This window comes from Drosophila subobscura, chromosome U, assembly GCF_008121235.1.
Source record: "Drosophila subobscura isolate 14011-0131.10 chromosome U, UCBerk_Dsub_1.0, whole genome shotgun sequence".
NCBI lineage: Eukaryota > Metazoa > Arthropoda > Insecta > Diptera > Drosophilidae > Drosophila > Drosophila subobscura.
In genome coordinates this window covers 13,692,215-13,714,650 of record NC_048534.1, presented here as the reverse complement: position 1 = coordinate 13,714,650, position 22,436 = coordinate 13,692,215, and the positions used below count along the sequence as shown (strand labels likewise).

General features: G+C 44.2%; 11 protein-coding genes across 13 annotated transcripts; 5 read left to right on the top strand and 6 right to left on the bottom strand.

Moving 5' to 3' along the window:
* The first annotated feature begins 681 nt into the window (after positions 1-681).
* On the top strand, positions 682-1,637 carry LOC117900811 (rab-like protein 3). Its single transcript, XM_034811302.1, has 2 exons — positions 682-909; positions 970-1,637. Exons 1-2 carry the CDS (start codon positions 834-836, stop codon positions 1,614-1,616), a joined length of 723 nt encoding a protein of 240 aa, XP_034667193.1. The 5' UTR covers positions 682-833; the 3' UTR covers positions 1,617-1,637.
* Positions 1,605-2,478, bottom strand: LOC117900815 (histidine triad nucleotide-binding protein 1). Its single transcript, XM_034811308.1, has 3 exons — positions 2,376-2,478; positions 2,050-2,191; positions 1,605-1,969 (listed from the first exon to the last, which is right to left on the bottom strand). Exons 1-3 carry the CDS (start codon positions 2,396-2,398, stop codon positions 1,700-1,702), a joined length of 435 nt encoding a protein of 144 aa, XP_034667199.1. The 5' UTR covers positions 2,399-2,478; the 3' UTR covers positions 1,605-1,699.
* A 23-nt stretch (positions 2,479-2,501) lies between these two features.
* On the bottom strand, positions 2,502-3,156 carry LOC117900813 (transcription initiation factor TFIID subunit 10). Its single transcript, XM_034811304.1, has 2 exons — positions 2,850-3,156; positions 2,502-2,792 (listed from the first exon to the last, which is right to left on the bottom strand). Exons 1-2 carry the CDS (start codon positions 3,093-3,095, stop codon positions 2,535-2,537), a joined length of 504 nt encoding a protein of 167 aa, XP_034667195.1. The 5' UTR covers positions 3,096-3,156; the 3' UTR covers positions 2,502-2,534.
* Positions 3,157-3,433: 277 nt separating this feature from the next.
* LOC117900814 (transcription initiation factor TFIID subunit 10b) lies at positions 3,434-4,089 on the top strand. Its single transcript, XM_034811307.1, has 2 exons — positions 3,434-3,830; positions 3,889-4,089. The coding sequence occupies exons 1-2, from the start codon at positions 3,471-3,473 to the stop codon at positions 3,982-3,984; spliced, it is 456 nt and encodes a 151-aa protein (XP_034667198.1). The 5' UTR covers positions 3,434-3,470; the 3' UTR covers positions 3,985-4,089.
* Positions 4,023-4,938, bottom strand: LOC117900812 (gamma-secretase subunit Aph-1). Its single transcript, XM_034811303.1, has 2 exons — positions 4,480-4,938; positions 4,023-4,419 (listed from the first exon to the last, which is right to left on the bottom strand). Exons 1-2 carry the CDS (start codon positions 4,873-4,875, stop codon positions 4,096-4,098), a joined length of 720 nt encoding a protein of 239 aa, XP_034667194.1. The 5' UTR covers positions 4,876-4,938; the 3' UTR covers positions 4,023-4,095.
* Positions 4,939-5,621: 683 nt separating this feature from the next.
* On the top strand, positions 5,622-7,374 carry LOC117900224 (sorting nexin-21). Its single transcript, XM_034810507.1, has 4 exons — positions 5,622-5,823; positions 5,891-6,031; positions 6,092-6,785; positions 6,847-7,374. Exons 1-4 carry the CDS (start codon positions 5,820-5,822, stop codon positions 6,980-6,982), a joined length of 975 nt encoding a protein of 324 aa, XP_034666398.1. The 5' UTR covers positions 5,622-5,819; the 3' UTR covers positions 6,983-7,374.
* A 60-nt stretch (positions 7,375-7,434) lies between these two features.
* On the bottom strand, positions 7,435-10,939 carry LOC117900223 (transportin-3). The gene is made up of 5 exons (XM_034810506.1): positions 10,705-10,939; positions 9,525-10,616; positions 9,300-9,466; positions 7,879-9,240; positions 7,435-7,812 (listed from the first exon to the last, which is right to left on the bottom strand). Exons 1-5 carry the CDS (start codon positions 10,816-10,818, stop codon positions 7,752-7,754), a joined length of 2,796 nt encoding a protein of 931 aa, XP_034666397.1. The 5' UTR covers positions 10,819-10,939; the 3' UTR covers positions 7,435-7,751.
* Positions 10,940-11,125: 186 nt separating this feature from the next.
* On the top strand, positions 11,126-11,612 carry LOC117900227 (SNAPIN protein homolog). Its single transcript, XM_034810512.1, has one exon. The coding sequence runs from the start codon at positions 11,179-11,181 to the stop codon at positions 11,587-11,589; it is 411 nt and encodes a 136-aa protein (XP_034666403.1). The 5' UTR covers positions 11,126-11,178; the 3' UTR covers positions 11,590-11,612.
* LOC117900226 (methyltransferase N6AMT1) lies at positions 11,570-12,294 on the top strand. Its single transcript, XM_034810511.1, has one exon. The coding sequence runs from the start codon at positions 11,592-11,594 to the stop codon at positions 12,258-12,260; it is 669 nt and encodes a 222-aa protein (XP_034666402.1). The 5' UTR covers positions 11,570-11,591; the 3' UTR covers positions 12,261-12,294.
* Positions 12,295-12,342: 48 nt separating this feature from the next.
* LOC117900225 lies at positions 12,343-13,637 on the bottom strand. 2 transcript variants are annotated; one of them, XM_034810509.1, is made up of 6 exons: positions 13,254-13,636; positions 13,167-13,199; positions 13,077-13,112; positions 12,802-13,013; positions 12,571-12,724; positions 12,389-12,512 (listed from the first exon to the last, which is right to left on the bottom strand). In XM_034810509.1, the coding sequence occupies exons 1-6, from the start codon at positions 13,336-13,338 to the stop codon at positions 12,397-12,399; spliced, it is 636 nt and encodes a 211-aa protein (XP_034666400.1). In that variant the 5' UTR covers positions 13,339-13,636; the 3' UTR covers positions 12,389-12,396. The 2 variants fall into 2 exon arrangements, with proteins under 2 accessions (XP_034666399.1, XP_034666400.1); XM_034810508.1 differs by having other exon boundaries at positions 12,343-12,512; positions 13,077-13,199; positions 13,254-13,637.
* A 4,696-nt stretch (positions 13,638-18,333) lies between these two features.
* LOC117902656 (bacchus) lies at positions 18,334-22,395 on the bottom strand. Of its 2 annotated transcripts, XM_034814185.1 has the most exons (4): positions 22,330-22,395; positions 21,404-21,781; positions 18,532-18,688; positions 18,334-18,462 (listed from the first exon to the last, which is right to left on the bottom strand). In XM_034814185.1, the coding sequence occupies exons 2-4, from the start codon at positions 21,647-21,649 to the stop codon at positions 18,413-18,415; spliced, it is 453 nt and encodes a 150-aa protein (XP_034670076.1). In that variant the 5' UTR covers positions 21,650-21,781; positions 22,330-22,395; the 3' UTR covers positions 18,334-18,412. The 2 variants fall into 2 exon arrangements, with proteins under 2 accessions (XP_034670076.1, XP_034670075.1); XM_034814184.1 differs by lacking the exon at positions 22,330-22,395 and having other exon boundaries at positions 21,404-21,880.
* Between the last annotated feature and the right edge of the window lie 41 nt (positions 22,396-22,436).

Sequence of the window (22,436 nt, the reverse complement as noted above, 5' to 3'; positions counted from 1 at the left end):
AATCTTGATTAAATATATTAGAGCTCCATTTTACTGGCTTATCAAATCGATACTTCGGCAAACCTAATACGTTTGTTTAAGGGCTAACAATGGCTAAACGATTCTGTTATCTACTTATTTTGAATTGTAAAGCAAGAGACGCGCTCAAGTCCATAAAAACTCTCATTATGTTTGCCATTAATGCTGACACTTAGCAAAACTGTGCGGCACTGCACGGAATGTTTGTTTTTGATAAGCGAGATTGAGATTCTGCGTTCTAAATTTATGGGTACATTTTGAAGTCAAAGTCATAGAGTGTTAGGCCGCAGTGGAGAGGAGCTCATTCGATCCGATTGACACGAACTGCAATCACTGTCTTAGAGCGTACTTCTGTATCTGTACTTCACAAAAATTCAGACACCATGCAGAATACATACATATGTACATACATATGTACATATGTGCATTAAATAACCCACTTCACTGGTTTGTAAATTATATTAATTTAAATTGTTTTCTTGTTTAACTTTATCCAAGACTAAAATTAGGACATTAGGAGTCAATGAGTACCTTTTTTCGATGCATTGTGAAATAGGATTGCTCGTACCTTTGGCATTCTTTGAACAATTTAAATGATTAAATTAACTCAAATAAACATTTTGTTGTCCAACAATATAAAATAACAAATTAGATTCAACAGGAAATGAAGTGTCATTTTGAAAAATGCAATGGCAAAAATTATAATCGAAGTAGGCGACTATTCAATTCCTGGTTGGCACTACAGCTCCATTTGCATATTCCCGACACGCCACTATTACAGTTCGTGCTAAAACACAGCCAAAAATTGGACTACAATGACACATTTCCAGGAATTTCAGAGGATTGAAGGGAACGTGCGCACGGTTCGGATTCTGATATTGGGCGATCCAGGTAGGAATCTATAGACGATAGTAGATGGTGAATTAAGATATTAACTTAAAAAATATTTAGGTGTTGGAAAAACGAGTTTGACTAACTTGCTTGCCAACAGCGCCATCACGCCAACACGCTCCTCCCGATCCGTTGAAAACAGCGAATGGACCGTTCAAGCGCGTCTGCATAAGTACCCCATCATGGAACACCTTCCACTCACACCGGAGTGGACGTCGCCCTCCTCATCGGAGCGGTCAATACAATGGAAGCTCCCGAGAGAGCCACCGCACGTTTCGGAAGTGATTTATTTCGTGGAATTCTATGATAAGAACTCTTCAATAAGCAAGAGTCGTGTGGACAGAAATCCCTTATATAAGAATATAGACGGTATGGTATTGGCTTATAATATGCAAGACATGCAGTCGCAGGACCATTTGCACGACTGGATGTACGGCCCACTGCTCGAGATTAGCCAGCACCGTCACAGCAAACACAAACGTTTACTTGACCGTCATCATGTGCCCATCCTTGTCGTGGGCACCATGTTGGATAGGCTGGACAAACGTCCGCTACGTCGCCATGGAACTATTGCCCACCAATTGGGGGCCGAGGAGATGTTACTCAATTGCCTGGATCCTCATTCATTAGATGAAAAAACCCGCAATCACGGAAAAGTGTGCAATTTCTTGAACAGAGCAGTAGACTTTAAGATGTTTATGCCATAATATATGTATGTATATTTAGTAGATTTTATGTTTATTTGATTGAAGCTTTTGGCTAAGATTTGATCGCCTTCGGGGGCAGCTTCTTAGCCAGGGGGCCACTGCATTTGACGACCGCCGAGAAAGTGCAAATGCAAATGGTAAACCGACTGGGCTCCGTCTTGTCCATTGTTAATGACGACGCGGTAGCCCTTCTCCAGACCCAGGTCATTGGCCACCTTGCGGCCCACGAGCATGAGGTGTCCCAGCAGCTCGCTATCGCCATCGTCCGCCAGGGAGAGCTGAGCAATTGGTTTGCGGGGAATCACCAGAAAATGAGTCGGAGCCTGAGGGGCCACATCATGGAAGGCCACGCACTAGGGTTGCACATTATATATACATAAGCCGGCTACTATTTATCATTGCGTATGGGACTGCACTTTGTACCCAAACCTACCTTGTCATCCTCGTGGATAAATTTGCAAGGTATCTCCTTGCGTAGAATCTTTCCGAAAATGGTGTCTTCGCTTGCCGAGGCAGTTTGAGCCTTATCTACCTCGCTCGCCATTCTGGCAAAAGTTGTAGCAAAAGTGCGAGAGCTGCAAAAATACAAAAGAAATTAATTATTTGATTGCACTTGATTGAAAAGCAACCCATACCCGAGAGCACGAAAAAAAAGCAAGACACTCGGACTGCCGACTTGTTGTTTATTGTGAATTGTCAATTCCAATTGCGGTCAAATGATTTTGGAATTTTAAGAAAAACCAATGGGAATAACCTTACCTGAAAACACGAACTAAATTCATCGAAAGTAGGACTGCCAACTCGGAGCAATCATGAACGCAGTAGGGATTTGTTGTTGCTCACAAATGCGTTGTGAACTTAAATTTATTAGAATTCACTGTTCACTTAAATACATACATATATATTAGGTACAATAAACTAAACAAAGTATTGGGGCTTCCGCATGGTTATGCCGTGATCGGCTAGAGCTGGAACCAAATCCTCCATGGCCAATGTATACTTGCGATCCTTGGGGTTCTTCTTGTCCTTGCTGGAGCTGTGTCCACTGGAGTGCTGAATGTTGGTGGTGCGGGTCTTGCAGTGCTGCAGTGCATCATTGGCTATGTCCGATATGAACTTTTGCGCCGACACAGACACCAAACGCACAATCTGCGGGTCCACCTTTGCGAATCCAGCCTGCGGTCACACAAATAGAGTCAAGAACGATTATTAATCCCATTTTCGAGCACTCACAGATTTAAGCATGTTGACCGTCAGGGCATCGGGTATCGTGGGCGTGTAATCCTCTAGCTGTCGGAGCAGCTCATCCAAATCAGCTTCTTCGGACGAGGCTGGCCCCTCCTCAACTTCCAAGTCATCCTCCGATTCCTGGTCAGAGAGATGCTTGGGGCTTAACGGCGGCTCCTCATCCTCCGTGTCAGTCGCAGAGGCCAGAGATTCTGCAGGTGTTACATTCATATCCTCTCCATCAGAAGCCATAATTAATTGTTTATTATTATTTATTTCTTGTTTGTTATGATGACACGGCCGCGCTGCCAGACGATATGCAGAAACAACGCTGATGGCGCTGCCATCCCTTGCATTCGGGAAGATACTAAAAAATACTTTAAAAGGTGCGAAAAAAACAAAGCTCCTCTGATTTTATCAGGTGCTACTGTGGTACATATGTCATTATCATTACATCATTATGAAATTTATTGAAATAAATGTACCAATACAATACAAATATAGCCTCACCTCAATTCCGACTTGAAAATATACCAAATTTATGACCGTAAACGGTCACCCTGTTTGTCACACTGGTCACACCAATAGTCAATTGTTTGCGTTTTGTGTATTTTTCTTAATAATAAAATGGTTGGATCCAATTTTGGCATAATCTACGGACTTACGGGCCCTTCAAACCAAGGTGCACCTGGGCAGGGAGGAGCAGGCATGTCTGCTGGTGGAGGAGCCGCAGAACGCGACCGCCTCTCAACCGCAGCCCATCTGAGCGACTTTATGTTGCAGCTGGAAGACTACACTCCGTTGATTCCCGATGCCGTGGCAGCGCACTACCTGAATTCAAGTGGATTCCACGCGGACGACAAACGCATTGTACGTCTCATTAGCATTGCAGCCCAGAAATACATGTCGGAGATTGTGGACGATGCTCTGCAGAACTCCAAAGCGCGTACGCACATGCAAACCACCAACACCCCTGGTGGATCCAAGGTAAGCGACGGCATTGCCCAATGATCTTTGTTTCCTAAAGCTTATACGTCTTTTGTAGGCCAAGGATCGCAAATTTACATTGACCATGGAAGATCTGCAGCCAGCACTGGCCGACTACGGCATCAATGTGCGCAAAATGGACTACAGCCAGTGATAAATTCACTCAAACTTTGTTTTAGTTTTAGTCAAATGTCGAAGAACAGATTCTTCTTTAATTAATAATATCCACACGCTAACATCTAATTTGTTAATACTAAAAGTTTGTTCATTGGCATGTTACGAATTTCTTGAAACTGCGAGATGTGCCGCCTGCCACTCGGAATGCCAGAAGGCCCGTGAGAATTGTGATGATATAGTTGGTCAGCAAAGTAGCCGTGTACAGCTCACTGGCATTGAGGAGGGTCAGGAGAGACACAAACAGATGGCTGCCTATGACGTAGGCAATGTGCAGATAGTTGTTCGTGTCGCAAGCGTTGAAAAAGATCACACTCCAGAATGTATGCAGCAGGATGATGGACAGTGCCTGAGCTGCTGAGGTGACAAAGAATAGCTCAGTGCCACTCTTGAGGCCCATGGTTCCGGGTCCACTCTGTTTAAATATATTATATTAGAAAACCAAAGCCGCTTTTTCTTGTGCAAACACACTCACCATATCTGCCAGAACATTGACCACCGCAAACATGCCGGAAATGATTCCAAATCCTAGGCCAGAGACGTACGACAGAATGTGCTTGTTGTCCGTCACTCTGGTGTCCTCGGCCACGGCCTGCAAGCCCTGTTCCGTGCTGCGTAAGATGCGATAAATTATGTACCGGAAGCATTCCTGAAAGACCACCGAGAAAAACACGCCGAATGCCAGGACATCGCGCAGCGGAATTATGGCGAACCACAGCAACGACGAGAGCAACAGGGACAGCAGCCAGAAAAATGCCGCTGCAATTAGTATAATGATGCGCACTGGATCATTGGCGATGGTGAAGACGAACAGCGCGAATGGAGGGCCAAAGGCAATGAAAGTGCAGCCAAAAAACTCGGGCAGAGTCATCTTTTCCAAATCTTGTGTTTATATTTTCTCCCAGTCGTGGGTGTTTTGCACTGTGACTGACCCTCAGAGATATACCTTAACCCGTAAATATACCGAGAAAAATACGAACTTAGCCCACTTAAGCCCGCTCTGTTTAAACAGTTAAACATCTTGAGTTAAAAAGGTAAACAATATACTTGTAATTTCATACATTCTTTTCATCTTTAAAATTGTGAAATCTCTCTCCTGCAATGCGTTAAAACATTTCAAGTTTCAATATTCGTTTGTAAAATAAAATAACCAGTGGTCGACAGTGGGTTAAGGGTTCCCTGTCCATTTTCGGAAATCAATTTGATATTCGGTTGAATATTGCCAGCTATCTAGGACTTTCAGCACTTAAAATATAATTTTATACAATAGACAATTAAATTTTCGACAAGGGTGGCTAGCTTTGAGGGCTCTTTTTCAATAGATTATTTCTAAAACTTGGTTTTAAAAAGACGTCCCATGCATAAAAGGAAAGAGTGTATGGGATAAAACGGTTTATCCATGAGCACAAGTGTATACCCTATTTAAATGATATTATAAATCTTTTTTGCCCAGCTGCTCTTTTCTTGGATTTACATGTTCATTTTTAACTATTTATAAACTTGATTTGTATGCATGCAACTAAAATATGCAAACGTTAACTCTATTGCAGTGCCAAACTTGAAACAAAGTCTTGGTATTGCAGAGTGTTTTCCTGGTCGGCCATGTTCGTTTTTCTGGTATTAAGACAAAGGCGGCCCACTTTCCTCTCTCCGCACTCAGACATCAGTTTTGTTTGGGGCGGGATTAGTCATTGCAATATTGAGTCAACGCAGCTGCACTCTCCCGCACACAACATGCAGTCCAAGTAATATTCCATACCCAGAAGCAAATCGCACAAGCACAGCTGCGGGCAACACTCTTCTGTTCCCATTTCTATGAGTGAGAAAACCTCCAATTAGCACACAACTGTGGAAGACGAGAGCTCACCTTTTATTTCTTTCTTCAGTGCATGCTGTGATGGCCAAACGTCTGCTGCCGCATGAACCCTCGTTCGAGGGGGCTGGTCCCGATGAGCTGGACAGCCCAGCCATAGAGGCGGCGGCCCTAGACATACCCCCGCAAGTAGCAGATAAGGCTCTTCAAAAAGGTTTGACGCTTCGAAGTGTGCACGCTAAGCAGTTGGTCTGACTAACGCAGTCTTTCTCAGGTTTATGGGAGCGTCCCTCATCGACCACCACATATGAGCCACCCAGCGAAGGAACTGTGCTGCGCTTTGACATTCTGCTCGCACATATCATGCCCCCGGACGGGGAGGATGTTAAAATAAAGCGTTATGTGGTCTACGAGCTCACCGTGCGCCAGGACGGCACCGAAGAAGACGCACAGCCAGCAAAGGTCGAGCGTCGCTATACCGATTTTCGTGAGCTGTATTTGGGACTAAAACGTCAGCATCCCGCCGAGATGGCGAACATGTACTTCCCCAACAAGGTGCTCATGGGCAACTTCAAGTCCGAGTTGATTGGCGAACGAAGCGCTGCCTTTGAGCAGTTCCTTAAGTACGTGGCCAGCCACTCCAAGCTGCGCGATTCGGACGACTTTTTGCACTTTCTGCAGAACGACGAGCTGAGCCGGGCATGCCAGTTCTTGGACGAGCGTCGCCACGAGAACGCCATTCCCATACTCGAGAACTGTTTTCGTCTGCTGAACAAAATCTACATGAATCGTGCTCGTCCAGTACTTTTGATACTCTGCCGCCTGGTGGCGGCTTGCACTTCTTCGCCAGTGCCCCACCACTCCGCCGAGCGCTGGGCTCTGTTGGCCCTGAGTCGCTTTGAGACCGTAAGCGACATTGATCTGCTGCCGCTCTATATCCCCCTGCTCCACACGTGTGCTCATTTGTGGTGAGTGCCGTGAACTATGAAACTATTTGACCCACTCCAGACTGTACTTCTCTCTTTGCAGGTGGCAACGCGGCCAGGACCAAAAGCCCATTACCGATCGACTAACGGAAATGTCAAAGCAGGGCATCAACACTGCACACACAGCCAGCCTCATGCAGGCTATACACAAGATAGATCCGCGCACCGAAACCATTTAAATCTCCCCCGTAGCAGCTAAGCGAAAAGTGCAATTAGACAACATGTGCAATTAGTATTAAGCGTAAAATGATTCTTTGAGTCGTAGTTTTCGCACGTTTGATGTCTTAGATGTCTACTTGTTGTGTCGTCCCAAGTGGAGTTGTGCGAGTTTTCAATCTGTTTAGCCACTAAAAGAAAATTGTAGTGACGTGCCTGGTGGCATCATATCAGAAAGGAGATCCTCATACAATATCATTTCTATGTAAAATTGAAAGCACAGCTCCCATAATTATTTATTTTTGTTTGTTTTGCGGCTTTGGCCTACCGCTATCGAATTGTTTCTCGTTTTCTCCATGATTAAATACCATACTCATAAGTAAATACCATGATTAAATACCATACTGATACTGCACTTTTCTGTCATTGAACTTTGCTTGATTTATATTTTATGGTTTGTTTTTTCTTTGTTTTCAGAGTCATTGGGGGGCTGAACTTTAATTCTAAGAGTGCACTAATTAGCAATAAACTTAATTCTAGGGTTTTGTGAGGATCTCGTGACCGCACTCAGTATTATAAAATACAAATTATAACTTAAGACGTCACACAATTGATTCAACTATAATAAGTGTAGAAGGGTACGTGAGTTTTCAACAAATTGTTTGCTGCAGCAGTTGTGACACTGCGCCCATCCTAATATACATACATCATTTCGAATGTACAAATCATTACCATCATTGCCAGTTGCTTTCCCACAGCCCAGATCCCACTACGGATCGAAGCCGATTCGTTTCAACGAAAGAGTCGCGTAAATGTTTTCAACGCCTGGGAAATGGCCTTTGTGGTGTCCGCCCTGTGAGGGAATAAAAGATGATATGTTAGAGCTGCTTGGAAGCATCAATGGGAGTGGAGGACTCACCTCAGGACCGTGTTGCTGAACTCATCCAATTGCTGTTGAGTGACCGTCACATAACCGCCGCTGTTCTTCTTGGGTAAAGCTTCCAGTGCATGGGCCAGAAAGGGCTGCATTTGTTCATTGGTTACCACCTGTTTCAACTCATTCAGCACCTCGGCGACATCGGCCAGCATGTACGAATGCAGCTGAAAGACGGAGGCCTGGATGAGGTTCATTACCAGAGCGCCACCGTGCTGGCTGGCCAGATCAATGACCAGTGGGCGACACTCTGCATGCCTGCTGTGCGTGGTGCGTCCCCAGACGAGTAGATTGATGAAAAACTTCATCACCGAGGAGTTCGCCTCGCGATGGTCCAGGGAGCAGGCGATCAGGGCACACTGGAAGATCGGGGTGATGAGACTGCTTTGTATCAGCTGCAGCGGGCAGCAGTCGAGGTAGCGCGAGGCCAAACGGAAGAAGTCGTCCACAGTATCCGGATTATTGCGCAGTCCATTCTCCATTTGCAGCAGACCAAACGTGGGCTCGATGAATGCCTGCAGCATCTCCAACAAGCCGGCAATGCACTCGCTGGACTTGGCAAACTCATCAACCAGTATGGAGCCCACATAGAGGAAGCAGCTGTGATGTTGAACCGCATAGAGAACGACCATTTGCTTGATCAGCGGCTCCACCAGCTGCATGGCCTGCTTTCTGACCATCCTGATGCCATAGCGTATGAGCCTACAGGTTCTCTCCATGATGCGCAGATCAGTTTGAAATTTGCTCATCACCTGCGATATCAGCGGCCAGGCATCGTTGAGTATGGCCACCGTCGGATGCTCCACATTGTCAGGCACGTCGGGATTTGTGTGCCTTATAATGGCACAGGCTCTGTCTATCCAATACACAGGATCTTCACGCTCTCCCTTCTGCACGCTGGCGCTGCTCGACTCCAGCAGCTGCGCGAGCGGTTGCAACTGGAAGCCCACAATCTCCCTCAGCGCAGGTTGGAGTTGTTCGCGAGGCAGTCGCGTAAGGATCAACGAAATACCTTTGAGCAGTCCAATGGCCACATCGTTGTTGATTTGAAAGCTGTCCAAGCTGCGTGCAATCTCCACCAAGCCACTGATGTGGCACACCATCTTCTGCCTGCAGGCCGCACAGATCGAGGTCAACGCTATAGCCGCCGCTGGTGCCAGGCCATTCTTCTGCTGCAGCGCATAAAGCAAGAAGTTTAGAACGGCCTCCAAGGACTCCGGATGATTCTCTATCCAATCGCAAAGCTCTCCAATCAGCAGGATGGCTGTGTACCGAACTGCAATGTGCGTTTGTTCCGACATATTCAGAATTGCTTCCACCACCTTGGGTATCACATCGTTCTCGTCACTGCAATGAGAATTTATCAACTATTATCAAATATTATTTAAGGGAGATTTCAACTTTACGGCAATATATTTTTGGCCACATTCAGCATGACGAACAGCGCCGCTTCTGTGGACTCCCAAGTCGTTTCTGGTGCTTGCAGGATCATAAACATTTGCTTGAAGCACGCGCCAGAGCCAACTATAAAAGCCACATCCTTGATAAGGTCTGAAACCTTTCGTCGAAAGTCCTGGGAATAAATCAAAGACAATCAGTAAACGCATGGGAAATTCCCCTTAAATGCTCACATAGAAATTATTGTTCTCCTCGATGAGCCCCTCGTGGTCACTCTCCATTTGCGAATGGCGGTAGAGCGCGCTGATCAGTCGCTCGATGTGTGGCCTGAATTTCGCAGTCAACTTGTCATCGTAGCGCTGAAACAGATCCTCGCTGAGCTTGTACCACAAATGGAAGGTAATCTCTGCCACCTCGTAGTCGAAATGGCCGACACACAGCAGCACCAGATCCAAGCCTTTCATTGAGTAGTGTGGCGTCTGCTGCTCCGACAGCATCTTATAGAAGAAAGCATCGCAGAGTGAAGTGAAAATGCGACAATAGTTTATAGTTTTATCCGTGTCCTCGTGCGCTACACTCAGGTGGTAGGGTGTCTCCAGCATGCACACGGCACTGAAGACTTCAGCCTCCACGGGCGCATCGTTGGCGGCGTCGCTGCCATGGCGCGTGGTCATGCAGGAGAGCAGTGCACAAACGCATTCCGTGGCATTGTCATGGAGCTTGCCAGCCGTCTCGGGCTGGTTGAGCAGTCGAAACGCAAGCTGGGTCAGAGTATTATTGCAGATGTGGGAGATGGGGAAAACGTGGATCACCATCCAGGCACTGTAGGTCCGCAGGGCAGCGTTCCATACGCGCTGCTGGTCGAGGTCTTCTCGTTGCAGGCACATGCAGAGAAACTTTAGAACACACTCAGCGCTGGCATCAAGCTGTTTGTGTACCTCCTCCCTCCGGTTCGCACCCAGTCGCAGATAACGTGAGTCGATCTCCTCGGGCAGCACCTTGAGCACCTCCAGCAGTGGCCATATGGCCGCCGGGTGCGGCGCCAAAGTCGTTAACAGATCGTTTATCGGCTCCTGCCAGGTGGCCATCAGCAGGGCCAGATCAGCCACAGCCAGACTCAGCTGCGTCACAATCACAATGTCCGTCTGCGCGTCAATCTGCCCGATGTGGGTGATCAGCGAATCCCGCAGGGACTCGTGTGTGTGGGGGGGCAATTCACTGAATGAGTTCTGTATCTTGTTCCGCATCGTCTGGGCCGCAAAGTAGTTGGCGTGCAGATCCCGCTTCTGGTGCAGCAACTCGTCCGCAATCGTCCACGAGTATATCTACACAGGGAAACATAGAAAATAAATATTAGATTAAATAAACGCATTGGACACGGATACTATCGGGTGGGTCAGACCCGATACTCACCGACTTCTGGAACTCCTGCAGCCATTTGTTGGCCTTCTCTTGCTCCTTGGGATTGTTGCCTTGAAAGAGTGCACTGATTGCTTGATATACTACGTCTACTGAGTATGTATCCATTTCACCGGCTGCTGTAATCGGTGCTATTTTGCTATTATTATAATTTATTAGCGATGGATGGCCTGGATGCACCCATATATCGAAACAGCATCGGTGGCTAGAGATGTGCGTGAGTCGTGTTTGTGTGTGTGGGAGTCCTAGTCTAGTGCTATAACATCCTGTATCTAAATTTAATTTCTTAGTTAACTAAATTGTTATTACTTAAATGAATCCATTTATATGCTTTTTATACTTGATTATTTTCCATGGAGACTTGCGCACTTTTCAACCCTTCAAGTTCGCCTTCACGTTTTGCAACACTATACCACACCAGATCTGCTCAGTGCAAAAATTTCATGTTCAACTCGATTAGATTTTGCAATGGACAAGGACTCTGATAGCACTGTCACATCTTTGGACGAGAACACAGAAAACTTCTGCACCAATCCCACACGCGACGTCTTGGCGGAGGGCATCACCAACCTCTTTAAGCCCACCATCGAGAAGTTGGACGAACGCGTTGCGTCCACCATTCAGCTGCAGACAGAGCTCCGTGGCCAGCTGGACGCCCTCGCCGCTCAACTGCGTGACATCGAGAAGGCCCAGCATCAGATACCCGAGTTTGCAGACAAGGTAAAGGAATTGCTTAACGTCAAGCACAAGGTGACAATCATCAGCAACGTGTTGTGCACGAGCCAAGAGCGACTGACGGGGCTGCACAAGCTCATAGAGAAGGAGCAGCGGAGGCGCCAGGCCCTACTAGACTCAGCACTGAGTACCAACATATCGTAGGCATGGAGACGCCACACTTCGACCATCTCACCGCGCAGGACTATGAGCACGTCTACGAGCCAGCCGAGGATTCGTTTCTGCTGCTCGACGCCCTGGAAGCCGATTTGCCCTTCTTGAATGTGCTGCAGCCACGTCTTTGCGTTGAGATTGGTTCCGGCTCGGGCATCATCATTACCGCCCTAGCCAAGCAGCTGGCCAACACCTCCCTTTGCCTGGCCACGGACATAAATCTGAAGGCGTGTGACGCCACCAGACGCACGGCAAGGCACAATGAAGCTCGCGTTGACAGCCTGCGCTGCAACCTGGCCGATGTTCTTCGCAAGCGATCGGTGGACGTGCTGCTCTTCAACCCGCCCTACGTTGTCACCAGCGACGATGAGCTGCAGTGCCAGATGTTCGCAGGAGGCAGCAACCCATCGACGGAGCGCAATCTGGTTTACTCGTGGGCTGGCGGCAAGGATGGCCGTCGCGTGACCGACACTCTACTACAGCAACTCGATGACATTCTCTCGCCGCTTGGAGTTCTCTATTTGCTGCTGCTGCGAGAGAACAAACCGGACGAAATAATCAAACGATTGGAGAGTCTAAATTTTAAGGCTGTCAAATTCATGGAGCGGCGCATTCCCGGCGAATATTTGTACATATTAAAAGTAACCAGAATGCCATCATGACTTTAGCAATAAATATTTGTTCTTGTTCTGCAAAGGTTTGGTTGGCATTTTCGAGGGGCAACCCAGCCACAAAAAAAAGAACTTTTAAATTTAATATGGACTCGTTCCTAGACCCTCATGGTTGGTGCGTTTATTATTAACTATTAGTCCTGGCTCTCAAATTCTTCTGGAACGTATTATTTTTCACATTTAGTATGGCCTTTCGGAGAGCCTTTTCGGCGCAGTCACCGGGTGACTTCATGCGCGTCGCCACTGAAATTAAAGAAATAAATAAATATATTTGAATTTATGTTTCTTAGTTCAGACTTACTTTCGAGGACAGTGTAAAACTTTTTATAACTTTTCAGGGACATCTTGCCCGCTGTTCCGTCCAAATTAAATAATAAAATCAGTCCCTCTTCCATTACGTTTTTTATACTTTTTGATAATTTACAAGATGCAATTAAACTCCATATCTTTTTGACCTGCAAACAAATAAATATTTTAGTTTTTTAGGTATCTAGAGAACAAATAGACCCCTTGCTAGGAGCTTACTACTCACATAAATATCCGACACCTCCTTAGTTATTAGTAAGGAGTCAAGATACTCCAGCTCCATGACTGTTTGTAATGGGAATTTGACATCCTCTGCCTCATTTTGAACCTGGACCTTCATAGCAGCGGATACCTCCGACAATTTGTCCGCCATTACATCGAGCTTTTTAGAAAGGATCTGAACTTGCTCGCGCAGTCCTTTGTTCTCTTCGGAAATTTCTGCATTAATTTACAATTTATTAAGTGAGATTTTTGAGCGATTAAATATCTATGATAACCCACCTTTGAGCATATTGATAATGCGCTCTTCAGCCGAGTCTGTGGCATTAAATATACTTTTATCAATTGCATATTCTAATTTAATTTGCTTACGCGAAATCAAAGGATCGTCCGCCTGCTGAAGTGCTGCAAAAATATATCAATTTATTAACCGTTTTTTTTATATGTACAGAAACTCACGGTCCTCCTCTGCCTCAAACTTTATGAACAATTCTGGCGGCTGCTCATCATCCATCTCCTGGTCGTCTTGTCTAGCTGCGTTCATGGCGGTTTTTACTTTTTAACGTCAAATCTAGAGAGATCCAACATTTATATTCTTTTCTCTCAACGAAGTTGGGCATTTGCACTACATTCTGCCGACGTCGACAGAGTCATGAGTTGGTCATGAAAATTGTCACAAGTGAATTCTGTAAGTGCACGCTAAGCACCTAAAGACACCATATGTAAACATATGCACATAATAATATAAACTCTGTTTTGCTTAACAAATATGTATTTATAAATAAATTATTGGACGAGACAAGTTACAACAAATATTTGGTGACTAGACTGAAAATATGCACAGAACAACACAAGGGAGGTGCAGCAATAAACTAGTGTTGGTAGCCGCAGCAGAAAATACAATCGAACAGCTGGGGAATGTTTTGGCGCGATTAATTTATATTTATTTTTTTTTCTGTTTGGTGTATAAACAACAATATAATTGAAAAAATGAAAAGAACAGCAGTTGCAGAAACATAATTGAAACTTACAAATAGGCTCTGCTTCCTTTTTCAATCTTTTTACATGTTTTGTTGCGTGGAACTTGAGATTTCGACGCTGTGCAGTGTCAGATCTAGGAGCCGAAAGCAACTTCTTTGTTTATAACAAAAGTCGTAGCAAACCTAAACTGTCTGCTAGTTCTTTGGTTATTCATGTCACAGCAAAAGCAAAGTCAAGACAACTATTGAAATAATTAATCTTTAATCAAAGGCTTGGCCAACGGAAGACATTAAAGTTTTGGCACCAAAGTAATATCATAGTCATGGCATTCACATTTCCTGCAGTTTCCTTTGCACATCCTGCATCATTTATATGTACATCTTCTTCACAGTTTCTTGTTTTATCCTTAACGTCTCAGACTTAACGTTTTGGAGGTGTTCAGGTACCATAGATGCCCATAGATCCAGTGGGCAAGGTCCTCAAAATTCTGACACTTGTGTTGTCTGCGAAGATTGCAAGAATATTAAACACCAATTATGACAAAACTTTGTTTTCCTTACCTAAAATGTATTTGCGGAGGCGACTTTCAAATTCCTTGGGCGTGGGATGATCTCCGATTGTATCCGCACGCATGGCACAGAAGAAATCTTCCAGGTGGTCCTGCGACAGCCTGCTGGTTTCGACGTCTTCCATGTCATACTTTTCCGCTAAATACACTCGAAAAACATCCAGCGACGAATTGCTGATTAAAATGCCCTCTTGAAAGGGCCAACGCTCGGCTTTTGGGCCTGGCTTAATGCGGGTTGTCATCCAAGCGGACATTTGCTGTAGGACACTGCACAGCACACAGCTTGAGGTGGACACTTTTGAGTTGAAGAGCTGGAACCAGTTGTAAACCATTTCGACAAACTCTGCTGTTTCCGCGCCGTTGCTCACATGAAGCTTAAGACATAAGCAGCGCTTGATGGCAAAAACCGTGGTGTGGCACAGCAACTTTTTGGCCAATTCAACTTTTCTCCTCTCTGGTCCGCTGATGGTCAGGTCTTCGCGCCTCAGCTTCCAACTTGATGAGTACTCCGAATGTGAAAAATGCTGCAGCGTTTCTTTAATGGCTCTGGCACCAATTAATTTCTCGCCCCACATAAACCCACAATTGAGAAAGTGAAACCTTAAGTCGCTTAAGAGGTGGGGCACATCGGCAAACACGAAAACGTTCAAGTCTGCATCGACTGGGTGCGGGAACCACGACTTCTCTGGAACAAAAAGAAAGGAAATATCTGTACAGGAGTCACACAAAGCTTCAAATTTGCGAGGTCTCACCAGGAGAGATCCTAAGTGCTGACCACAACTTATAGTTCGTTGGCCCCACATCACACACCACTGCCACCACAGTGTATCCTGCAGTGTATATCTTTCGGATGAGCTCATTTAGAATCTCTGCTGTCATAGATGTGTTGTAATCAAAGTAGATTGGCTGCTTCCATGGCTGCTTTAGGCCCTGCACCATAGCTACTTGGACATAGTTCTCTGGTGCCGGAACAGTTCCTTTCCTGGACTTTGGTTTATGCTCAGAATCAACTCTCATCTTGTCAAAAGAGAGAACGCAAATTGTAGCCTCATCATCCAAGCCCACAGAGTAGGACAAAAGATTGAGCACAAAATCCAATGTGCCGGCGGTTGTCTGCGCTGTCTGTGAATTGTGCTCGTCGGGTAGTGGGAAGCTCTTATAGAGCTGTAGAGTACGCAGTCCAACTGTGTGTAGGCAGGCTGCATAGACACTGTCTTCTGTGTTCCAGCAGGCACGATCACCATCGCTCGAAAGCTGCTTAAGCTGCGATGCTGTAAGCATTTTATCGAATGTCTTCGTCATTGTACGAAGTTGCTGAACCTCCTGACTGAGGCGTTTGTTTTCCCCCTGCAGCTCATCTATTTCTAACTTCATTTGTAGCTTTTCCAGCACATGCACATCCTCTTGACTGCAAATTTAAGGGATATAGAAACGTCATAGAGCCAGCAGCATAATTTCTTACTTACTCTTTTGCGTTCACGATTCCATCCAAATTTAAAGTGGGAATCGCATTCATATTCAATTTGATTGGGCCCAACCATTGGCTAGCAAAATGAAGTTCGCAAATGAAGAAACTTTGTTTATCCTCCCGCGGTAGACCACAATTCTCGCGCCAGACTTGACCAAGGTAAGTAAATGCTGGAGGAAATTCAAATAATCTTAATTTCGAAGCGATGAGCCTTGACTTGTAACATGTGGCAATACAGCATTGGGGTTTGCTCATTATTTTAAAATTATATTCGTAAAAACAATGTTTTATGTTTACATCAACAGTTGACCGCGGACTTATCGATCAAATATACCGCATGACCCAAAAAATATATCGAAATATACCTGCACAATATAAAACATTTTCCTCTATGTTGCTATTCTATTTGATGTTACTAGCTAGTTAGAGTTATTAGCGCCAAAACTAGAATTTTATCTAATTCATCAATAAATTTTCCTCAAGATTGGCTGGTTTTTATGACTTGTTTTTATTGGATTGATTGCAAAATAAGGTTAAAACTAAACTCATTTTCCAAAAATACCATGTACCGCAGAAAAAAACCGAGCTTAACCCAATGAACACCCCTTTAGTTAAATATGTGGACAGCTTAATGGCGGATCCATATATCCATTCTTTCGAAAGAATCTAGACGCCAGCAATGACAACCCTCTAAGCAATCCAAGAATATTAATGGAATGGTTCATCGGTCGCACATGTGTATTAGGAGGGAATTCAATGAATTATGTACCCATGAGCGGTCCCTACTAAACAACCCCAACGCATCCCAGTTAGGGGTTCTTTTTCCACTCACAAACAATGTAGTACTTCCCGTTCGCCTACCCAATTGAAACAAACTTTTTATTGACATGTGAGAAATGCCAATAGATGGATGCACAAGCATGAGTATGGTTGTTTGCTTTTACGTAATTACAATAATTTATTTCATCGTTCAAAAATTCTTAATAATCTTCTCTTTTTATTTTTTAAGTGGTTCTGTTTGCCTGCCTTTCACTACTACTGGGTTTTTATTGATTTTATTCTGGTTGATGCTCTAATTTTTCAGATCTATTGAAGTATATAATATGGTAAGTATTTACAAAAAACGCTTGATTCTTCATGGTCTGTGGTATCGGTATCAAATGGCACACATACATAGATATATGTATGCATGTGTTTGAGTCAACTGTTGGTATGCAACTTAAGCTTAAAGCTCTTAAGTGTCTATTGCTGTAGGATCTGGGTCAGTGGGTGGGTGTGTCGGTTGAATTAGGGGATATTGGTTAGGTAGGGTAGGCTAGGTTTATTCGGTTTATCTTTTGATTGACCAACTGTGCGCACTTCTTTGTCAAATATCAGTCGTTATATTTTCAGAACTTGGTATTATTGCATGTTTTGTGTATATTGTATTTTGGGTAGGCGCTGGCCCTACCCTCACTAATAGATATACGTACGAGTATGTAACATTAAAAGTTTATTCTTGTCCATATTTCGATTCTCGAGTTTTGTTTATACAATTTACAAATGAATTGGGTTTTCGTTTATTCGATTTTCTCAACAAAATGTAAACCCTCGTGTTTAATACTGACATAAATACTTAAGATTAGTCATGGCTTAGGGCTAAATGCTGAAACGAAACAAAAGAAGCCTCTCCGAGTCTCCCCCGTTCTGGGGGGGGACCTCGAACAGATCTCAATCTTCCCGTTGCTCGAACGCGCCCTAGATCAAAAACCTCCCACACAGTCGAGTCAAGTGGAGTCGAGTCACTCCCCCTTGCGGGTTGCGTGGCTGAGTACCGTTTGTCGATGTCGGTGTATGTGTGAATGATGTAGGTGTTGGTGGCCCACAGAGGGCGCAAAATGTTTGAAACCATATGTAAAACTTGAGAGTGTCGAAGTGTGTCGAAATTTGCTTTCAATAGTGCCTCGATTTAATCAAATACAATTTTTATGTTTTATTTGTTTTGTATTTAATTGCATTTGCTGTTTCTTTTCAATTTTTTGTATTTTTGTCTCTTTCATTCTTTCATAAATGTAACGTCTAATTTTTATAATGAGTTTTTTGTTTATTATTTGTAGTTTTTGTTTGTGTGTGTGTATGTGTGTGTCTGTATAGATTTACGCTTCTTCATGTTCAATCTTTGTATATTTGTTTTAAGCATAAACTTCTATAAATTAGTACTTATACATAAAGGAAAGAAAGATTTTGGTTTAGTTTTTTTTGTGTTTTTGTGGATTTCTTGCCGTATTTAGTGTATATAGGGGATGATTACTTTTCTTTTCGTGCTTTTCGTATAGATCGCCACATCCCATACGAACTTTTTCTCAATTACAATTTTTCCGTTTTTGTATTTTTTTATAAAAAAAGTACACATAAAATACAATTAAAATAAAGTAAGAAATAAAAATTATTCCTTAAACATAAAAATTATATACTTTTGCGATTTTTTTGTGTTTTTCTTTTGTTGGTTGTTGTTTGTTTATTTTTTCTGGTTGCTTTTCTTATTTGTTTTTGCTTGTAACTTTTATTTATTATTAATTTAAATTGTTTGTTTGTTTTGTTGTATTTTTGACTACATTATTATTACGCCTGATCGTCCGAGCCGGAACCATCGTCATTATCATCATCATCATCTGTTCGAAAGGAAAATTTATGATTAGTACGAATATTAGGGGAAAAATCCCATCCATATAAAAACCTACCATCACATTCAATGTCATCCTCCTCACCATCATAGGGTATGTCGTATTCGTCGCTCTCAATTTCACTGTCGCCCTCGATGATTTCTTCCAGAGCCTCCTCCTCGTCGGAGTCACCGTCAGCGGCCTTCTTGGCCTTCTTTGATTCGGCGGATTTGGCCTGGAAAAACAGAGAAGAGGAATGAGCATAATGGTTCTGAATCGGATTCCTCCTCTGGTCCTGTGCGCCCAACTCAAACCCACACATCTCCTTGATCAAGGGCAAAGCAAAAGCTTCATCGAATGCCCCCTCACACACTATACATGGCCATAAAAAGTATATTTTCAGCCCACAAAACGGGAAACCTCTTCGCTTCCCTGCTCGTTTCTTTTAGTCTTCTGACAGAGCAGCGGGAAAATCGTTATTTTCGCCGTAAAAAACATTTGAAAAATGCGCGCGCCAATGTAATTCGCTGCAAGCACGCATACGGCTAAATCAGTTGTGTAGAGCGAGAGAGAGAAAGAGAGAGGGGGAGAAGAAAAGAGAGCAGGAAATTACAAGTGCACTCTCTTTTACATATTCGTATGTATCATCCTCCTCTCTTTGTGGTGTGCGTACGTGTGTAACACATAACGAAAAAACAATAAGACTGGCGGCAGCGACGCTGGCGTCAAAGAAGCACATGTATCCGTATCCGAGAGATACGACAACCAAGCCAAGCGTGCTCGACACACAGCAGCTGTGTGGGAAAGAGAGAGAGCGTCCGTGAAAGAGAGGGAAAAAGACACCGCCAGAGAGAGAGAGAGGGCGTCCAGCCGCGCTGACGAGGCAGAACTGTACCTGAGAACGCGTAACGACAAAGTTGCATGAATGAATGTCTCTCGTACACACACACACACCGAGAAGACCACAGCTGCTGCAGAAGAGTGCGCTAGCGTCGACGCCACCGTCAGCGTCTCTGTCAGCGTCGCATGCGTGGGTTCACGTTCGGTAAGCAGCAACCAACCAACAACAAGCCCCCGTACATAAGCTGTCTCCATCTCCAAAAAAAACCCGTAGTACATACATTTAGTAGGCGAAGCCGACTGTTACAATGTGGATATGTGGGCCCCTACGTATCCCCACGTTCCCCCACTCTTTAGAGGACAACATGCATACATAAGTCACGAGACAGAGCACTTGAGAAATGTGCAATGCAAAAGAAATACGAAATATGTAAATAGATAAAATGGGATAAAACAGGGTCATAAAGGATTGTATGTAGAGAGGGTAATTTCAATGGAATTCTGTGGGAACTTATTTGTTACACTGACTGTTGATTGTGCATGTTTACTGCTTTTCATTCTCGAGTCAAATTTTTCGAATTCCTCTTCAAAACAAAACAGTTGCCTCCAAATTAAAAGGATGATATAAACAACACTTCCAGCTCCTTTCCAAAAACTCATTGGCGATACCCTGTAACGGCTAATCTAAAAGTTTGTTTAAACCCAAACTTCACTTATATAACGTCACAACGGCAGTTTGACACCCTGTACAGGCCTTGTTTTATGTACCAAAATAAATACGCATAAACGGGAGAGGGGAGAAAAGTGAAAGATAAATGTAAGCACAAACACAAACATCCTACACATGAATGTGTGTGTGTGTATGCATAACCAATTACAAGAGAGCGAGACAGAGAGAAAGAGAGGCGCATAAATGATGAGAGAGCCAGAGAGAACCCGTTACTGTACATTTTCGTTTCGAGTCAAATCGTTTGATTTGCCAATTTATAGTCCTCACTAGCGTGCTACCTCATGGCTTTTATTTTTATCAGAAATGTGCTTTTCGATTATGGCCCCAAAAGGGGGAAAGGCAGAATGGAATGTGACAGACAGTACCAAAGATGTTTAAATACCGCGCGCTCCCATTCGCCGGCCGGCAATGTTTTTTCTGAGAGAGATAGAGAGACTACTGTTATTGTTGTTGCGGCGTTGCCAATATTTTTTCGAACGCAATAAATGCATTGCCCCCGATGATGAATAAGGCCAAGTGTGCAAATAATGAAGTGTTATTGCATCTATTGTTCTGAACTCAACACACAGAAACACTGACATGCAGTGTAGGTGTTGCAAGGCCGCTTACAATTTATCTATGTTCATACATACATACATATCTCAGATACTCGATGAATCTTTTGTCCGCTCTCTTTATCGGCTAAGCTTTTTACGTCTTTCCTTTGCTCACGTCAATGTTAATGACCTGTTCTAGTATTCATCTGATTTGGTTAAGTTTATTAAAAATACATTAGCTCACGCTCTCGCGCTCGCTCGGGAGCGGAATGTCTCTATCTGAGCCATAACTGTACCGTGAGTGCATCATCAGTACCGATGTCGAGTGGTGTGGATGGGCCCTCTAACCTGGATTTGAACCCAACAACAATAATCTTTGATTACCGACCGACAATCATCTTGGTTAATCGTAAACAACGCTCTCTCTCTCTCTCTCTCTCTGTATAAATATATATATATATATGGTGTTTATTTATATATATATGTATATACATTCTCTCTCATTCGGTGGTATATAAACGCCTGAGAGCAAACTCTCTGCGCGTAGAAATCCCGCTCTCAGAAGTAGCTTTGAAATCGGGAAACGTGTGTATATCTATTTCCAGAACTTTTCTTCGTTTTGTAATATTTGAAAAGTGGAACTCACGAATTCAAATGAATCACTAGGTACCGTGGAATTCGAGCGCGTAAACAAAAATCAACGGCAATCGATAAGGCGATCGATAGCGATAGCGACAGGAGGAGTGAAGTGTTGGGAAGCGCACAAACGGAAAACGTGAAACTGTACAATGAAGATGATCTCCTCTTCTAGCACTGGAAGGCACTGGTGGACGGGGGTACTTACTTCTGCTGGCCTCTTGGTGCCTTTCACGGATTCCTTAGCGGGCGCGGCAGCGGCATCGGCAGCATCCTCGCCGTCCTTTGCCGTACCGTTATCAGCGGCCGCGTCGCCAGCGGCATCGGCTGCTGCCTTATCCTCAACGGCTGCCTTGGCTTTGAGATCGTCCTTCACCGCGGCGACATCGTCCTTGACGGCCACCTTCTCGACGGCAACATCACCGTTATTCTGTTGTTCTGTGGCTGCAGACATTTTGTTTCTGGATTTTTTGTAGTCTTTTTAAAAACTTAGTTGTGTAAATTAGATAACGTTTAACGGTTATATGGGCTTTAGCTGAATGATTGATGCTCCTTGTGTGTATACTCCGTTTATTTCTTTTTATTGCTGTATTCGGAAAATGTGGGTTGTTGACAAAAATTAGCGCAAAATAGTCAGGGGAGAAAACGAGAACCGCACCGCACGAGAACAGAAACACAGTGTTTGGATTTGTGGTACGTCCAGTGTATTTAAGCAGCGGAAGAGAAGCGGTGACTCGACACAGATACAAATCGCACACGCACACACACACACTATAACACTCTCGCTCTCGTTTTCTCTAGCCCTCTCTCGCTTGCTTTCTTTCTGGCCGGCTTATCACACGGTCGGTTGGTTGTTGCCTCTCTCCCTCGTTATACACTGAAGAAAAACCACTGCGGCATCTGTACAGCCGCAGTCGACAGCAACGTAGAGAGAAGGCAACAACAACAGACTTGGCGCCCAAGCAATCGAGAGATTTTTCAAATATTTTGCAATAATTTTGAATCAAGTATTAAATAGAGTATTTGCAGTGCAGCGTCCCTGCGACGTGCAGATAGTATTCATCTTGCATGGAAGAAGGATACTACTGCCGACTGCTGGGTATTCTGTCTCTGGATATTTTCTGTTTTGCTGACCACGATATGTACCCGTTGAAGTCTCGAACAAGAATGAACATGCTCGCGCGGCAGCGTTAACAAATTGCCGCTAGCTTCTTCTTCACAAAAAGTTGTGCCCCGATATT

Coding starts and splice junctions, on each gene's coding strand:
- LOC117900223 (XM_034810506.1), bottom strand. CDS start 10,818: ATGGATACATACTCAGTAGACGTAGTATATCAAGCAATCAGTGCACTC. Junction 10,617..10,704: donor TGCAGGAGTTCCAGAAGTCG/GTGAGTATCGGG, acceptor TTCCCTGTGTAG/ATATACTCGTGGACGATTGC. Junction 7,813..7,878: donor TTCAGCAACACGGTCCTGAG/GTGAGTCCTCCA, acceptor ATTCCCTCACAG/GGCGGACACCACAAAGGCCA.
- LOC117900227 (XM_034810512.1), top strand. CDS start 11,179: ATGGACAAGGACTCTGATAGCACTGTCACATCTTTGGACGAGAACACA.
- LOC117900814 (XM_034811307.1), top strand. CDS start 3,471: ATGGTTGGATCCAATTTTGGCATAATCTACGGACTTACGGGCCCTTCA. Junction 3,831..3,888: donor ACACCCCTGGTGGATCCAAG/GTAAGCGACGGC, acceptor CGTCTTTTGTAG/GCCAAGGATCGCAAATTTAC.
- LOC117900224 (XM_034810507.1), top strand. Junction 6,032..6,091: donor AGATAAGGCTCTTCAAAAAG/GTTTGACGCTTC, acceptor AGTCTTTCTCAG/GTTTATGGGAGCGTCCCTCA. Junction 6,786..6,846: donor CACACGTGTGCTCATTTGTG/GTGAGTGCCGTG, acceptor CTCTCTTTGCAG/GTGGCAACGCGGCCAGGACC.
- LOC117900813 (XM_034811304.1), bottom strand. CDS start 3,095: ATGGCTTCTGATGGAGAGGATATGAATGTAACACCTGCAGAATCTCTG. Junction 2,793..2,849: donor CGGTCAACATGCTTAAATCT/GTGAGTGCTCGA, acceptor GTGTGACCGCAG/GCTGGATTCGCAAAGGTGGA.
- LOC117900812 (XM_034811303.1), bottom strand. CDS start 4,875: ATGACTCTGCCCGAGTTTTTTGGCTGCACTTTCATTGCCTTTGGCCCT. Junction 4,420..4,479: donor TCAATGTTCTGGCAGATATG/GTGAGTGTGTTT, acceptor ATATTTAAACAG/AGTGGACCCGGAACCATGGG.
- LOC117900811 (XM_034811302.1), top strand. CDS start 834: ATGACACATTTCCAGGAATTTCAGAGGATTGAAGGGAACGTGCGCACG. Junction 910..969: donor TCTGATATTGGGCGATCCAG/GTAGGAATCTAT, acceptor AAAAATATTTAG/GTGTTGGAAAAACGAGTTTG.
- LOC117900815 (XM_034811308.1), bottom strand. CDS start 2,398: ATGAATTTAGTTCGTGTTTTCAG. Junction 2,192..2,375: donor AATTTAGTTCGTGTTTTCAG/GTAAGGTTATTC, acceptor GTATTTTTGCAG/CTCTCGCACTTTTGCTACAA. Junction 1,970..2,049: donor TTATCCACGAGGATGACAAG/GTAGGTTTGGGT, acceptor GTGCAACCCTAG/TGCGTGGCCTTCCATGATGT.
- LOC117900226 (XM_034810511.1), top strand. CDS start 11,592: ATGGAGACGCCACACTTCGACCATCTCACCGCGCAGGACTATGAGCAC.
- LOC117900225 (XM_034810508.1), bottom strand. CDS start 13,338: ATGAACGCAGCTAGACAAGACGACCAGGAGATGGATGATGAGCAGCCG. Junction 13,014..13,076: donor CATTATCAATATGCTCAAAG/GTGGGTTATCAT, acceptor AAATTAATGCAG/AAATTTCCGAAGAGAACAAA. Junction 12,725..12,801: donor AGGAGGTGTCGGATATTTAT/GTGAGTAGTAAG, acceptor ATTTGTTTGCAG/GTCAAAAAGATATGGAGTTT.
- LOC117902656 (XM_034814185.1), bottom strand. CDS start 21,649: ATGTCTGCAGCCACAGAACAACAGAATAACGGTGATGTTGCCGTCGAG. Junction 18,689..21,403: donor GCACCAAGAGGCCAGCAGAA/GTAAGTACCCCC, acceptor CTGTTTTTCCAG/GCCAAATCCGCCGAATCAAA. Junction 18,463..18,531: donor GGATGACATTGAATGTGATG/GTAGGTTTTTAT, acceptor CCTTTCGAACAG/ATGATGATGATGATAATGAC.